Genomic DNA, 17,502 nt, shown 5'->3' with positions numbered 1-17,502 from the left:
TTTGACATGTGAATGCAAAACCCTAATTAACAATTACATTGCAATCCAGAGAGATGAAGAAAGCTCTTTTCAAGCCAAAGCCCAAAACACCAGTGGAGCTCGTGCGCCACGCCCGGGAACTCATCATCTTTCTGGACTCCAATGCATGCACTCGTGAAAGTAAACGCGAAGAGAAGGTAATTAATCAATGTCTTCCTTCCATCACATAATTAAAATTACGTACCTTGTCTTACCTGCGTATGCATTCATTCATAATTCACGCTTCAGCACCAACATAATTAACATACACGTACAACTTTTGAAAAAACTGATTTGATAGGTTTTTAAATTACAGTTTCGTCGAACTTTTTTAATTAATGTTGTGAAAAATAAAAAATAATTAAATGTTGACGTTGCAATCAAAATCATATATAATTTAGTTTAAAATGCGTTGCAGCTATCAGACCTAAGCAAAATGATACTGGAGATAAGGACTGTTCTTTACGGAAACGGCGAATCAGAGCCAAATGCCGATGCGTGTTCTCAGATCACGCGAGAGTTTTTCAAAGATGACACATTTCGCCTTTTCATTCTCTATCTGTCAAATCTTAAACTTGGGGTACCCATTTTCATAGTTCACCGTCCTCCGTTACGTTATATATGTTTTTTTTTTTTAATTTCTAGCATATTTAAAAATTAATTCATATATACGTATATGTTGGTAGGCACGCCAAGATGCAACCCACGTGATTGCAAACTTGCAAAGGCAGCGGGTTAATTCGCAACTAATTGCTTCTCAGTACCTGGAAAAAAATCTAGATCTTGTGGACATGCTCATAGGCGGGTATGATTTATGTGATACTCTACATTGAATTTTCAATTTTTATTTCATATATAGTTCCAGTGTGCTGGATAAATGGTTAATGAAAGTTTATTTAATTAGTTATGAGAAAGAGGGTGACATTGCTTTGACGTATGGTGCGGTTGCAAGGGAGTGCATACGCCACCAGAGCGTTGCAAGGTACGCAATTTAAATCATCTCTTAATTAATTATTCATGTCAACATAGATCTCATACTTAATTGTTAACTTTCGGAGATTAAAAAAAAATGTAGCAAAGGATCTTGCGTGGCTGACTTTGAAATTTTACTTTCTTGTTCATTTTTTCTAAATTCTGACTAGTTTAATTTATGTTTTTTAGGCATGTTTTGGAATCAGAGCACATGAAGAAGTTTTTTGACTATATTCAGCTACCAAACTTTGAAATAGCATCAGATGCTGTTGCAACTTTTAAAGTATGCTTGTGATACTATGTCTTTTAATTTCCATTCACAAATCTAAGCCTAATTCTCATTATTTACATGTTTTTCATTTTACTTGCATCGCAAGAAAGGCCCTAATTTATATATCTCTGGTATATCTTATGCATATATACGTTTGTTATATTCTAGATTCTATAATGGACAATGGAGCAAAAGGCATAAAGGATAGTGCTTTTTTTTTTTTTGCATTTTCCTAGATAAAATGAAATATGTGATGAAAAAAATACAAAAAGAAAGAGAAAGAGAAGTTGTAAAAGAAATGTATGAGAAAGTATCATCCATAGTATATTTTTCCTTTGTTTTCTGCAACATCCAAACAAATAATATCCTTAAACTATCCAGGTTTATATTGATTTGAATGTATGTATTCGAAGAACTCTTTGTATTTGGGAATGTGTTTTATGAGAATTATTTTGTATAAATAGGTTTGGACAACGAAAACCGATTAACTAAAATATATATTTGTTTATCAGTAAATGTTATTTTAATAATTTTATTAGAAATACTTGTAAAAATGATTCAAATTTGGGATCTTTTTCTCTTCTCTTCTCCCCTCTTATGATTATTTTTTCAACCATCATATCGATCTTATATTGCCTCTGATTAAATCAAATGTTTGTCATATCATGCATATCTTGTTAATAAAGTTCTGGGTACTACTATTTTACTCTTACAGCAAATTCATTAGCTTGAAATTAAGCTGATCCATTCCCTGACTGATGTACACAGGAGTTGTTGACAAGGCACAAATCTACAGTTGCTGAATTTCTTTCTAAAAATTATGACTGGGTAAGTACGCCAAAGTCTACTTAGTATATATTTATGCCATGCATGCGCAAGGTACATGTATTCATCCTCTGTAAATTAGAGAATGTAAAAGCAATCAAGGCGGTAGAAGAGGGATAGAATTTTCCCCTATCATTGTTTTATCTTCCATGCAACATGCGTGTTAGTAATAGTTTAAATTACAATATTACAAAGGTTTCAGTTGTCATTTAGTTCGTGGCTTTCTCGGCGGAATGTAACGATTGGCACCTTATATAATTGGTCGATCAATATGTGTAATTGTAATAAGATAAATAGAGTCAATAATGATTTACATAAGTAATAACGATTTGTATTGTTTAATCAAAATAAGTCAGAATTTAAATTTTTATTTATCATTAAATATAAAATAAATTGTATTTAGAAAAAAATACTTCTTATCTTATATGAATTGAAGGTCTCAGACAAAGATTTGTTATTATTTTTCAGTAAAGATAATTTCATAAACAATATCATGATTATTAAAAAAAATATAATAGAGTTATGAATCAAAAACTTATTCACATTGGAGTCAATTATTTGATTAAAAGAAGCCATATATAGCTTCTTTCACAGTCCACAAATTTATTCTAACATAAATAATTTGGTTGTTTTCATACAATATATAGCTTTTCAAGTATTGTATTTTTATCAATATTTTAAGATATTATCAGCTAAAAGGTTTTACTGTGGCTGTCAGTTCTTCAAAGAGTACAACTCTCAGTTGCTGGAATCCACCAGTTATTTCACTAGACGGTACGCTATCAAGGTATAAATAATTTCTTCTGTGGTTGATTACTTGATTCCTCAAGTCTGAAATTCATTCTAAAATTCATTCTAACATCAACTGTCCATTTTAACTGTTTGCATTAGTCACTATTCTTTATCAATATTTCACCATTGCTTAGAAACTTGAGCGTATTTCGGTAAATAATTTAGTTAAATGCTTGTGAGGGTTTTTTACGCGAGACTGATGACAGCTTAATTATAATTAAGCGTATTTAATTGAATAGGCTTGTATTACTGAGTTTTATTGTGAAACTTATTGATAAAGTTGAATAAATTCTACAGAAACTGTTCCTAAAGCTTTTATTTTACCTCTCATGATATTTTTCTCATTACTTCTGCAACTACTGATCCACTAGTGTGTTTAATGTCATTGAATCAGACAGTTCGAAAGTAGTTGAACTGTTCTATAATGTTTGATGTTGATTGTGCTGATGATTATATAATGGTAGCGGTGTATTTTAAACACAGCACTAAGACGTACTGTCCTAATCATAGTAATCAAATATGTTACAGTTATTGGGGGATATGCTATTGGATCGCTCGAATGCTGCGGTAATGGTCCAGTATGTGAGCTCGTTGGATAATATGAGGATCCTCATGAATCTCTTAAGAGTATGCTTTCTTCTATACTCAAAATTTTCAGACTTGCAAATACATGAAATAAAAGCACTTATTTATTTGTCCACTTTTTCCCCCCTTAATTTGCAGGATTCAAATAAGACAATTCAATTGGACACCTTCCACGTTTTCAAGGTGTATATTGGAATGGAGCGAATATATATTTTTAAATAGATTCTTCTAAACTGAATGTTCTTAGTTTAAATTTAATTGTTTTAATTGACAGCTATTTGTTGCAAATCAAAATAAGCCTCCTGAGGTTGTCAGCATCCTTGTTACCAACAAACATAAGCTTTTGCAATTTTTGGACAACTTCAATAATGACAAAGGTATAAAAGTTCTTGCTTCACTTCTAATATGTATAGTTTTAACTGGTCGTGTGAGTTAACTAATTTTGTCCTTCCTTACTTTTCAGCGGACGAGCATTTTCAAGCAGATAAACAACAAGTAATTAGCGAGATAATAACTCTTGAACACAAGGATCGTCCATGCACAGCTTTGGACAATTGTGAAGTTCCATGTTGAATACTTAGTGTCCGGATTTTTAACAATCTTTTCAATTTCTCCAAGTCACACTTTGCTACGTGAAGTCGCTCGATCGTGTTTTTTTTTTCTTTCTTCTGAATGTCATTCTCAATGGGAAGAATCAAATATACTTCACCGTAAACAGAAGACAAAACGAATTTTGATTAACTTATTATTTGAATTATTTGTTTGTTTGACTTTATTTTCTGTTAAATTTATACTCCCTTTTTGTCCATATAAATATATATATATATATATATATATATATATATATATATATATATATTTACTTTAGTGTAAAACTTTATTGTTTTTTACTGCAACCAAAATCAATATTGAGATCTGAATAAGTTTTCGGGCTAAGAGCAAGACATTTTAGCTTCCAAAACTAACTATTTTCACTTAGCTGGACTGAACTTTACTCTTGCTTGTCAATACAGGAGAGTATTCTAGTACCTTTTTTTTTATTTTAATATTATCGTTATTTAAAAAATTGTTTTGTTGTCTATCATTAATTAATGGGTTTTTTTTCTTAACAATTAAAAAAAACTAAATTACTAAGTTGATCCCTCTATTTATTTAATTAGTTCAAATTTTATCTTTCCATAATTAAAAACTCAATTTGGTTCCTTAACTTTCAAAAATTAGAGAATGTTGCTCTTTTTGTCTAATTATGAGAACGCCATTAACTTCTTGTATACGTGGCATAATAATAAAAAAAAGTGGCGTACAATTAGTACATCTCCATTACAAATTTCGATGGTGTTGACAAAAAAATAACATTGTGTCAATTTTAACAATTAAAAAAATAAATAAATTGATGGAATAAATTAGTAATTTAGCAAAAAAAACACACATATTGTGTCTATATAGCAAAAAAGTCATAGCAATATTGTTTTAATTTGGTTAAACTAATAATTTAATCTTTATGTGTTACACATTCTCATCGTTTTGGTCCCTTATGTAAAAACTTGTTAAATCGATCCTAAAATATGTGAAAATATTATCATTTTAGTCTAATATATTGTCATGACAATGACTCTAAAAGTCTATGTATTCTTAATTTGGTTCCTATTGATAAATCATATTTTTAGATTAGTTCTTTATACGCATAGCACATTCTTATTTTATTCACTTTACTATAAAAATTGCTCGACGAATAAGAAACAAAATAAAAATGCTGAATGTGTTACATAAATAATGATCATATATTAATTATGAATACACTGTATATGTATAGGAATCAAATTCAAATTTTAAAAGCGTCTTAACAATCAAGACGGTTTGTATGGCATCATGACTACATAAATCAAATCAATAACATTAATTTGCATTTATAGTAACTAATTTAATAAGTTTTTACCTATGAAGATCAAATTAAAAATGTGTAAACGTGTATAAAAACTAAATTATGTGTATAACCTTACAACTTTTTTCCTCTTAGTTTAGAATTCAAATTATGAACATAAATAAAGGACGAGTAACCACTCATTTCATTTGCTTAAAAAAAAATTGTTGGGTAAAATTTCTGAACATAAATGATTATGGCATGGCTTCAAAGCGAAGCACAATATGCAAACATCAACCTCCAGTATCTTGTGAAGACAATGCAATGACTAGAATGAAAAGGAGTAGCCGCACTCCATCGACATAATAATATCTCAGTTTTGATTATATATTTGCCCTCTACTCCCACCGCTAGATACAAAACCAATCACATTCTCCCATTTCTACCAAACGCACATACACCAACTAGTCTTTCCTTCGAAGTCAAGCATCAAACTACATATACTATTTCCAACGTCAAAGAAAGAAAGCACTAACGATTTTCACTTATTACGTGCCCAAAATCCATAATGATATAGCAAAAATAAACATGAGTTTGACTCTCGTTTCATATGAAAATCTTATTAAAAATAATATGTAAGTATTTTTTTAAAAAAAAAAAAAATTGAAATCTATTCTAATTCTGATGAACTCACGACTCAATTCAACCAAGTTTTTTAATAATAAAAAAATCCCCCATCATTACAAAACACAACATTGTTAACAAAAGCATTAATTAAACAACATGAAGGCATGGACCATTAATTCTCTCCCTATCGATCACTGATCATTCACTGCAATTCTCCATTCATCCATCCACGGCACCACCATGCTTCTTCTTCTTTACCTCTCCCTTCTGTGTTCCCTTCCCCACATTGCATTGTCATCCCATTGCACCGTGGAAACCGCCACGAAAACGTTTAAAAAATGCATGAACCTCCCAACCCAGCAAGCCTCCATAGCGTGGACATTCCACCCTCACAACTCAACCTTAGAACTAGTCTTCTTTGGAAGCTTCATATCACCTTCTGGGTGGGTTGGATGGGGCATCAATCCCACATCACCCGAAATGACCGGAACACGTGCCTTAATAGCCTTCCCGGACCCAAACTCAGGCCAAATAGTGCTTCTACCGTATATTCTTGACCCCACAGTGAAGCTTCAAAAATCTCCACTACTCTCTCGCCCACTCGACATCCACCTCCTCTCCTCCACCGCCACTATGTACGGCGGAAAAATGGCCACCGTGCACAACGGTGCAGCCATCCAAATCTTGGGCACGGTGAAGCTGCAAACGAACAAGACCAAGATTCACCTCGTTTGGAACAGGGGGCTGTACGTTCAGGGCTACTCTCCCACCATTCATCCAACTACTTCCACCGATCTGTCTTCCATTGTTACCTTTGACGTATTGTCGGGTTCGTCGGCTCCACAGCACACGGATCTCACGACGTTGAGAGTGATCCATGGCACCGTTAACGCCATATCGTGGGGCATTTTGTTACCAATGGGAGCCATCACCGCACGCTACCTTAGGCACATTCAAGCACTCGGCCCTGCATGGTTCTATGCTCATGCAGGTCATCATCATCAACTCAATTCTCCATATTACTATACTTTTTCTTTAATTTCACCGATTCATATTTTTATTTTCACTATTTTTCTTTTTAAAAAATAACCATATAGATGTTGTTATTTTATATAGTAGCTAGACACCTAAAAAGCTTTTAAAAAAAGAAAAATATAAATGTTTATAGTGACAAAATATTCACATATCACTGTTCTTTATTTGGAGGATCACAAATAAAAAGAACAACATTAATGCAGTTCTGGATTTAGTTTTAATTCTAATCTTTGGACACTCAATACGTTACATGATGTGAAAAAAATATAAATATAAATGAAAATAATCAAGTGTTATATATAATCTAAGCATGCATATCCATATATCATCAAATAAGAAGCAAAGATTTTGACAAAAAAAAAAAAAACTCTTTGGCCAGTCATTTAATACTTGTTTGACAATGACTTGTGTTAAAGTAGTAGTAACTGCTTATAAGAATTTGGACTGAAAATAAATAATTTGCATGTAGGAATGCAAGTGTTTGGTTTCGTTCTGGGAACAGTGGGGTTTGTGATCGGAATCAGGCTGGGGCAACTGTCGCCGGGAGTGGAGTATAGGCTCCACCGGAAGCTTGGAATGGCGGTGTTTTGTCTGGGGGGTCTGCAGACTCTGGCCTTGTTATTTAGGCCAAACACAAGGAACAAGTTCAGAAAATACTGGAAGTCCTACCATCACTTTGTAGGGTACTCGTGTGTGGTCCTTGGCTTTGTGAATGTCTTTCAGGGATTTGAGGTTATGGGGGCAAGCAGATCTTACGCCAAGTTGACTTACTGCTTAGGGCTCTCCACTCTCATTGGGCTTTGCATTGCTTTGGAGGTCAACTCTTGGGTTGTCTTCTGTAGGAAATCCAAGGAAGACAAGATGAGGAGAGAGGGACTCATTGGAACTTCCCACAAACCCATCCACAATTAACATTCATCATTATTCTTATTATATATTATTACATTTCATTCCTCTTTAATTTCTCTTTTACTAATACATTACATTTTCTCTCCAATTAATGCCAAGGTCTGCAATTATATATAAAGATTAATTTTGTCGTTTCGATTCATGTTTCTTACCAAATAGTTCAGACATATGACGCATGAATGAATTCATGATCAATTGGGAGTTCCACGGTGTCCAAAGAGTATTTTTATAATTAGCTTCGATTAATATTCATTAACAATTTCAATTTTCAATCAACTAGCAATTGCTTTAAGAGTAATTTTACTTCATAATATCTAAACCACTTCAAAACTTTTAAAAAAATATTAATTTAATTATCATCAATTCTTTTATGAATAAGTCCAAAAAAATCACTTAGGGTTAACGCTTATAATTTTATTTTATTTTAAAATCTAAATCATGTAAGTATGATAGATTAATGGCCAAGTACCACACAAAAAGAAGAATAAAAAGTCAGAGAAAGACAAGACCATATATATTCCTTCCCGTTGGAACTTGTATGTTATTCGTTGCTTCCCACTATCCAATTACATACCTTTTTCTTTTTTTCCAGCAGAGCTATATAAAGAAATCACCCAATGTAGAAATAGGGCAAATGAAAGGATATGGTCTGCATAAATTCTGATGTGTAAACGGCATAAAATATAGGAATTGTATTAAACAAAGTACAAAAATAAAAACAGGCTCAAACTAGGGTAGAGAGGAAGAAAATTTACTAATATAGAAGGTTTTCACTTTATTCGACTTATGTCGATTTTCTGACTTCTGGTGGATGTAATATTACTTTCCAAAATCAGCCAACACAAATGGTAGCATAAATATTTTTCTTTTCTTAATAAATATATTTGTTTTGAATGATGCTTTGGAAGAAAGTTTTTGTTTGACAAATATTTAAAGCAAAAAGAATCTCCCGAAGTCTTTTGATTTTGATTTGTCTGTCTCTTGATCCAAACTACACAATATCTTCTATAGGATATGATATTTTTCTTGTCAAAAATATTTATGCAATGATAAAAATATGAATTTTTTTTTCCTATACACAACTGGAACTCGAAAGACAACAAAAAAATAGTGAAAATATACTGAGATAGTTAAAATGTTCAAAATATCTTTAAAAGAAGAAGAAGGCAAGCAGGCAGAAGCAGATTTCAGAAAATAACAATTGACTACCTTTTCAAGTATTTTGAAAGAAAAACAAACAATTTTCTAAAAATGCAATAAGGCAATAAAATCCTAAAATACAAACAAAAAAATAAGCAATGAAATACGTTAGCTAAGAAAAAATTTGTTTAATTACTTATTTGATTTCACTATTTATTTATTTTCTTCAATTTTTTCCAATTGGTAATAAACAATTCCATTTCCCTAAAAAAAAATAAACGATTCAATTTGATTTTTTAATTTTTCAAAACCAATACAATTTGATCCTTTTTGTCTAAATTGGTTTCATGCCGTTAGAGTTTTTTGGAAAATTAAAAAACCTAATTGAATCATTTTAAAAATTAAGACTAAGTTAAATCATTTATTAACAGTGAAATGAAATTGAACAAAATAAATAATAAAATAAAATAAGTAATTAAGCCAAAAAATCATTTGATTTTGTTCCATCCACCAAAAAGTCCTTCAATGATTAGATATCTAGACTAGTATAAAAATTCTCCTTCTTTAGCTCACAAGAGGATAAATTGAAGGTCGGAACAGTTTCTAATCTACCAAAAATTTCAGTAAAATGAGAAGGAGTCCAATAATAATAATAATAATAATAAAAAATAAAACTTTCATTTCTAAAACCGAGCTTATGTGCTAAACAGACAAGTATTACACCTAAATCCAATGGATTACTATGAAAATATTGAACATCATGCAAATGGTCTCAAAAATGTTATCATGATGATTAATAAGACACCCTTGACTACGACAAAAGTGGCTAACACGACCAAACCGTTGACAAATCTTAAATACCACCAGCATAACCAGCCAACCGCTGCTGTCTAACTTCGTAGTTAACACCAAAGCTTTGACAGTAGTATATAATAAACTTCAGTCATGTCTACATCAAATACCCACTGAAAAAAAAAAATCTGGTCTCATTGCTAAAAGAATTCATCTATATTTAACCTTTTGATTTCTTTATCCAGTGCATTGCTTTATTAATGATGCTTACAAGTTCTACAAATCTATCTTAAACGATTTAGCTCAGTTGTGTTAAAAATGGCAATGGGGTAAACTCAACTAAAGTCGTATAATATCTATAAAAGCAAGTGTAATAAAATACTAAATAGTTCACAAAAGTAATCCCTTGGGTTCAACGTGCAAGAGTCTACGAAGCTTCACCATAATCATTTTCTTCCTGCAAAATTCCTTTCTCTTTTTGTTCCCATTCCCATCGAATTCTTCAATGCAAGGTTTTTTTTTTCCGATGTGCGAGAAACTGAAATTAGATCATTTTGATTGGACTTTTATGTATACTTAGATGACTAAAAAATGCAGGACGAAAAGTAAAGTGAAAACTATTGAAAAACAAAATGAAAAAGACAAATACATATCTGTCAAATAATCATATGATAGTATTACACTTGCATACCCGTCAATTGTAACCATATGTATCTACTTCCCGAAAAGATGCACAAAACAAAGAGTTTTGAAGGGATAAATTAATTAATGAATTATATTTATACATATCCAAATGAAGTTGTCAAAAGAAGGAAAAAAAAAGGAATAACACATTTACAACCCTATTGTCTTTGCAAGTTATTCTCTCTGAATCAAAAAGAAAAATTAGCAAAGAATAGCCTGAAGGAGTGAGTAGGCTTTACTTGAAGGAGTTGTGGGAGTGAATAAAAGAAACATTGAGAAAGTGGGTGGTATGCGGAGATAGAAGAATGGAAAAGAAGTGGAAGAGAGAGAATAGGAAAGTGAAAGAGTGGGAACAGTTTAGAAACAGTTAAATCCGTATAAAAAAACCCTCCTTACGCCCCACTTAACCGGACAACAATTGAAAATGATACATAATTATCCAAAAAATATTATTATTTTAAGTGAGAGAGTATGTAATTAACAAAGGACAGAATGGGGTTAATAAAAATGGAGACCAAAACGGTTTAAAAAAATGATATTTCCTTTATCTATTGTTATAGATAAGTGGAAGAGTTTGTAATTAACAAACGACAGAATGAGATTAATAAAAATGGAGACCAAAGCGGTTAACAAAATGGGGAAAAATAAATCCATTTATCACATATAGTTTGAATTTGTAGCATAAAATATTCCCCTTTAGAAAAAGAATCAGAACATATGGTAACTTATTCACGGGACCCTAGATGGGTATCCCTTTTCACACTAGTAATAAACAAAAACCTCAGATACAATCTGCTAAAAGCAAACCAAAATGATGGATGAAGAAACAAACAATTCCTGAGAAAAACCCACAACTTTGCAAGACAAAAATCTACCCCCCCCCCCCCCCCCCCCCCAAAAAAAAAAAATAAAAGGAAAAAAAGAAATGTTGTCTGTCCATCTTTTTTATATTGCTGCCTCACAAGTGATGCATGATACACTTCCGCTATATGCCGCAATCAGATTTTACATCTCACTCAAATCCCAAAACCTAAACAGTAACTCAAAAAACTCAAGCCTTAACATTCCCTTGTAATCTATCTCTATATCTGAACCCTCAAAACAGGCACTCCAGTTAGCTCTAGAAAACCAAACATCTTGCGTCTTAAACCGAAATACAGTAACAACAGTGGTGTGCAAAATTCACAATTCACCTGCTTCACTGGATTATCTTCACCTACAAGTTCGTGTCATCAAAATGATCTTCCTATGTAGCAATTCCTGAAGTAAATATACAAGTTTATCAGTGTTGGCATACAAGACAACTGAAAATGAAAAATTGAAAGGACACTTCACAAGTACACTGCCATCAATATTTATCCAATTTATATGTTGATGTTAAAAATGGATCACTACAAAGGAACGTACATCAAAAAGAGTATAAGTGAATTGTAGCTAAGTTTTGCTAAAAGAAGTTTTGCTAAAAGACAAAAGATCAAAGATAAATTCATATCAGCTCCTGCACTTCCATGCAACTCACCAAGACTAGAGAAATTAAGATTCATAGCTGGAAAAAATTTGAACATAGTATAACATATCATAATGAAGAAAATAATGTAGAACAGATTCTACTCTATTACAAAGAACTTGCGGTTATAGCAGCTCTCTTGACTAACTATTAAACATCAAGAGGGTAAAACTTCTTATATTGCCCTCTAGGTGGGAGGGGTAGAGCACCAAGAGAATAACAGACAACAAAACATTCAACTCTCCTATGAAGATTTGATTGCATGCAACACAGTCATGATTGCATACTCTAGACATATTCAGCAAAACATTTAAAATCTATCAGCCATCTCAGAAGGAAAAGGGCATTGAAGAGCTAGTTCTAGTCTGATGTTTACATGACATCTATGACTGCTATCCAGAAGTCAGTTTTCTTCCCCTGATTTCAAGTTTTGTGAAAGACACTTGAAAAAGAAGGCAATGCTGTAGAAAAGAGCCCAGGATATCTATCTATATATATGAAAATGATAATTTCCAGCACTTCAATGGAATTATGGTCAACAGGTTTACAAACTTTTTCTGTTTTTTTTTTCTCCATCTGCTAACTCACAAAAATACGATCAACCATGCAGATTTTGAATCCACAGATCCATACCCAACTGTTTTTATTGGAAAAGATGCCATTAGACAAGAGTCATTATGATCATCTCCATTAAAACCCCCACCTTTATTAAGTTATACAGCTTCGCTACAACTTCTGTTCATGAATGATGTAATACTTTTAGTTTGAGAACTTAATTTCATTAAAATAATTCTGCATGTGGACAGCATAAATGTATGTGTAAGGTTGAGCCTTGCCTCTAGCAGAATTCAAATTCTACTTATACCAATAAACATCTAAATCACTAATAGAACTTCATAATTTACAAGAGCATATACCCCTCATTATTCTTTTCTATAAAATATAAATCAACATTGTGAAATTATGAGTCACTATGAAATTAGAGGAAAAGGTGATTGAGAATAGATTAAGAGAAGAAACAAGGATGGTAGAGAATCAATTTGATTTTATGTCAAAAAGGTCTACAACAGAAGCTATTTATCTTTTACAGAGGTTGACAGAAAGGTACAGAAGTAAAGAGACTTACATATCGTTTTTATTAACTTGGAAAAAGCTTATAATTGAGTACCAAGGGAAGTGTTATGGAAGACTTTGGAGAGAAAAAAGGTGTGTGCATGGCTTATATTCAAGCTATACAAGACATGTATGAAATGGTAAATACTAGTGTGAGAACTCCAAGTGGAGAAACTAAGGACTATACTATAGGGGCAGGATTACATCAAGGCTCGGCCCTTGAGTCTTTACTTGTTTAATCTAGTCTTGGATGCGGTTATCAAGGACATACAAAAAATTATCCCTAATTGCATGCATTTTGGGGATGATATAATCTTGATTGAGGATTCAAGGGAAGCAATTAACATTAAGCTTGAACTTTGGAGGCAGACTTTGGAAACCAAGGGTTTTGCTTAACTAGGAGTAAGACAAAGTATATGCATTGCAATTTTAGCAAGAAACAAGAGGACTATGACTTGGAATTAAAAATTGAAGAAGTCATATCACAGCTTTCTAAGTTTAAATATTCGGGATCAATCATACAAAATGATGGAAAAATTAATGAGGATGTCATACAAGTGGGATGGCTCAAATGGAGAAAGGCATTGGGAGTTATTTGTGATCACAAAGTACCTACCAACTCAAAGACAAGTTTCATTGCACAACTATATGTCCAGCTATACTATATGGCAGTGAATGTTGGGCTTTAAAGGGACAACATGAGAGAAAAGTGGGAGTAGCAAAAATGAGAATGTTAAGATTGATGTGCAGTCATCTAGTGGAATAAGGCTTTGTTGTTGTATAAAACTATAAATTAACACTGTCCACCTTGCTTACTTTCCTCATCCCTCAAACTAGGGACTTTTTTATTCTACAGTTAGGTACGGTAGAAACTCCATCTATAATCTGAGTTATCTGACCCCCCCCCCCCCCCTCTTCCCTTCTAACCCATGCTCAAACAAAGTTAGGTTGTGGAACCATGACAACCATACACATTTCTACGAAGGTTAACTTTGCTTGTTTCAGTAATAGCTATCTTTCAATTTGAAACTTACTTTTTTATACCAATGGGACCTCTCAATTTTCACATCCTTTAAGTATATTCCACAGTTCCACACAAGATTAGAAAGAAAAACCATATAAATGTGAGGAACACCAACCACAGTAATGTCGTTAGAATTCTGGAATCTGAATGACATTATGGCTTATCTAAAGATGCTCTAGTGTTCCAAGAAGCTTACTTATACAACAAAATAAGGCACACAGATACAATAATTAAGGGAATGGAGTTGGGAAAGCAAAGAATGGGGAAAAGTATAATGAACTCAAACATAGATAATTACTTATTTAGTCAATGTCAGCCCTTTCTATAGAATAACCACAGAGCAATATTGTCCGTGATTGGATGTCATTGAACACTGTTCTGAGAAACAAGCTTTCCAAAAATATGCATCCACAACTTCACCTAACTATTTAAATTTAAGTGATGGGTTGAACATAGTATATAGAACCAATTACAATTGTTCCATTATAATAGCAAACTTAACAAAGAGTATAAAACATTAATCAGAGATCAATCAGACAACATTTCCTCAAAATGTCTAGCATCTAGAAAAGGGCATTCGTCTAAATTATTGTAACTCTTACCCCTATTTGGCTGCCTCTTATTAACAGTGTAACCACCAACATAACCAGGAGAACTCTTGGCAGAAACATCTGAAGCTACGCCACCAAATCCATAACCAAAGGGACCAGATCCATCTCTCTCAGAATTTGAAGATCGCCAAGTGGGGTCCCCATAAACTGAACTATTATTGTAAAAGTCTGCAAAAGCCCCATCAACACCGCCATTTGATGCAGAGTATGAAGATGTTGGTGCAAAAGCGGCACCAGTGCTTCTTCCATATCCTCCAGTCCCCAAACCATAACTGTTGTCACCACCTCCATATCCCAGGTTGCCACTACTTTGTGACATATTGTTCCCTCCTCCCTGCTGCCCAGAAATTGCTGAAGAACCCCAGTTGACTCCAGTGTTGCCAAACGTGTTCCCTCCAACACTCCCACTCCCTGATCCAATGTATGCGTTGGAATTTGCAGAACTAAGGCCACCATTACCCCACAAATTTCGAGTCACAGAACTGAAGAAAGAATTGTTTCCTCCATTTCCACTCTCATATCCAACGGGACTTCCAAACCTATTGGAGCTGCCAATAAAATAAGGATTTACTCCCCGATCATAGCTAAGATTGCTATTGAAATTTGCATTCCCCCCAAATCCAGCATTCAAACCAGGCTCAAAATTCATGCTCATTCCATAACCTGATCCAAATGGAGCAAATCCACTTCGACCACCAGCAACGGGACTGAATCTACCATCCGCTCGAAGTCCATAGCCTCCAACAGTACTTGGAGTATACCCCTGGGTGAAGCCATTTAAGAAACTATTGACCCTAGTAAGACCATAGTTATATCCACCAAGTGGGGTGCGGCTTGGTCCTGGTGACAACTCCTTAGGAACTGCTCGCTTGACCTCTACCATTTTACCATTCAATTCATGAAACGTCTTAAGTAAGACCTTGTCAACTGCCTCCTCAGAATCATAAGTGATAAATCCAAAACCTCTTGGCCTCTGAGTGTTGTGATCATACATAACTACAACATCTGTTATAGTCCCAAACTGATCAAAGTACTTCTTGAAATCACTCTCTGTCACTGTTGATGCTAAACCTCCAACAAATATCTTTCTAGTGCGACCTGGACCAGGAGAACCATGGATGCTGCCACTGTTTCTACTCAGTATGTTCTGATCATCCCTAGGAACAGCTTTCTTCGCCTCAACCTAGCAATAGAGGAAACAGTATTGAGTATGGACTGTAGATCAGAAAATTAAAAAAAAAAAAACTTATCAAGATCTGTCAATCCTTAAAACAGATGCTTAGAAAAGAGAACAACAACAAAAATCAAAAGATTAGAGAATATAAAATATGTGGAAAAATTTAACGTACTCCTGCTCCATTTTAAAAATTTAATGTCAAAATGCAAGCTTTAGACTTAAAAAGGGGGGGAAACAAGAAGAATTACCATCCTTCCATCAATGTTGTGCTTCTCTTTTATGACTATTTCAGCAACAGCTGGGTCAGAAAAAACAACGAAACCAAATCCCCTAGCTCTACCTGTTGTCCGATCCTTCATTATCACTGCTTCCACAACTTCCCCATAAGTACAGAAATACTCCCTGAGCCGCTCTTCATTTGTGTCCCATGATATTCCACCGATAAATAACTTGCCATTATCTGATTGCATTTTATCTACAAGCAAAAGACAAGTCTCATCCAATTAGCATTCAGCTCAAGAAACTTACAAATGCAAGTGGCAGCAGCATCAATAGAAATGGACAAAGCCAACCTTCTTAAGCACCTAACCATAGGGTATAAGAAAAAGGCATGTTCCTGACGGATCCAATCCAATTCCTTACACATATCTATAGGCTATAGCATAATTTTATTTCTTTTTTTATAGACGCGCATAAAACAAGATAAAAACAAAATCATAGTCTGGGATGAAATGCGCATAAATCCGGGTAGGATAAAAAAAAAACATGAAAGCATTATCATTTATCAAATTGTTGAAATACAAATAGTCCCTAGCATGACAAAAAAAAAACATTACAAGCAATACCTTAAATTAAGACAAACTGAGAGACAGTATTAACGATGCAAAAATAGATATTGTCGGATTCAGTTAGGAAACAACGGATCCTTCATCAACAATCATCAAACAGTGAATCAATGAAGGCAAAGCACTCCTGGAGAAAACCCACAAAAAAAGTTTCAATAATCAAAGATCCAAAGGCAGACTCAATTGAACAAAGATCAAAACTTCAATCGAGATTCCGTCGAAACCCACCGATTTAAGACGAGATCTGAGGGGAGGCACAATGAGATTAAGAACAGAGGGAAGGTTCAACATCTGGCTATGCCTCCCCACCTTTTTTTTTTTCTCTTCTTTTTTTCAATTAATAATTTGATTACCAAATGCAAATTCAGTTGTAAAACCGATTGCAAAATTTTATGCAGAAAGCAAAAGTACGGAGAGAGAAAGAGAGAAACACATCGGAAGAAGTTTATAAGGAGAAAGCCGAGAGACGAGAGAGAAGCTGCGAGATGTGGTATGACCATTATATAGTGCCTCTGCAAATGGAAGATGATGATTTTCTGTCTTCCCCTTTTTTTTTTCTTTTTTCTTTCCTTTTTCTTTCCCTATTATTAATTGTTTTTACCAGTTTGATTTCAAATTAGTGAAGAATAAAAATGGGAATATAGTTTTTTTTTTTTTTTGCTTTTTTACGGCTAGTTTTAAATAAAATTATGCTTTTAAATAAAATAAAAATAT

At 33.4% G+C, this 17,502-nt stretch overlaps 3 protein-coding genes across 4 annotated transcripts; 2 read left to right on the top strand and 1 right to left on the bottom strand.

Annotated features, from left to right (window-relative positions):
• Positions 1–4,102, top strand: LOC114372203 (putative MO25-like protein At5g47540). Its single transcript, XM_028329661.1, has 11 exons — positions 1–176; positions 437–598; positions 705–823; positions 923–1,000; positions 1,180–1,273; positions 2,030–2,089; positions 2,805–2,873; positions 3,407–3,505; positions 3,602–3,646; positions 3,738–3,840; positions 3,927–4,102. The coding sequence occupies exons 1-11, from the start codon at positions 54–56 to the stop codon at positions 4,034–4,036; spliced, it is 1,062 nt and encodes a 353-aa protein (XP_028185462.1). The 5' UTR covers positions 1–53; the 3' UTR covers positions 4,037–4,102.
• Positions 4,103–6,109: 2,007 nt separating this feature from the next.
• Positions 6,110–8,033, top strand: LOC114403669 (cytochrome b561 and DOMON domain-containing protein At2g04850-like). Its single transcript, XM_028366775.1, has 2 exons — positions 6,110–6,942; positions 7,456–8,033. The coding sequence occupies exons 1-2, from the start codon at positions 6,192–6,194 to the stop codon at positions 7,896–7,898; spliced, it is 1,194 nt and encodes a 397-aa protein (XP_028222576.1). The 5' UTR covers positions 6,110–6,191; the 3' UTR covers positions 7,899–8,033.
• A 3,104-nt stretch (positions 8,034–11,137) lies between these two features.
• LOC114403653 (heterogeneous nuclear ribonucleoprotein 1-like) lies at positions 11,138–17,271 on the bottom strand. 2 transcript variants are annotated; one of them, XM_028366756.1, is made up of 5 exons: positions 17,017–17,271; positions 16,789–16,915; positions 16,192–16,418; positions 14,758–15,949; positions 11,138–11,771 (listed from the first exon to the last, which is right to left on the bottom strand). In XM_028366756.1, exons 3-5 carry the CDS (start codon positions 16,411–16,413, stop codon positions 11,758–11,760), a joined length of 1,428 nt encoding a protein of 475 aa, XP_028222557.1. In that variant the 5' UTR covers positions 16,414–16,418; positions 16,789–16,915; positions 17,017–17,271; the 3' UTR covers positions 11,138–11,757. The 2 variants fall into 2 exon arrangements, with proteins under 2 accessions (XP_028222557.1, XP_028222565.1); XM_028366764.1 differs by lacking the exon at positions 16,789–16,915.
• Positions 17,272–17,502: the final 231 nt, after the last annotated feature.

This window comes from Glycine soja, chromosome 2 (assembly GCF_004193775.1).
Source record: "Glycine soja cultivar W05 chromosome 2, ASM419377v2, whole genome shotgun sequence".
NCBI lineage: Eukaryota > Viridiplantae > Streptophyta > Magnoliopsida > Fabales > Fabaceae > Glycine > Glycine soja.
This window is presented reverse-complemented; position numbering and strand designations above follow the sequence as displayed.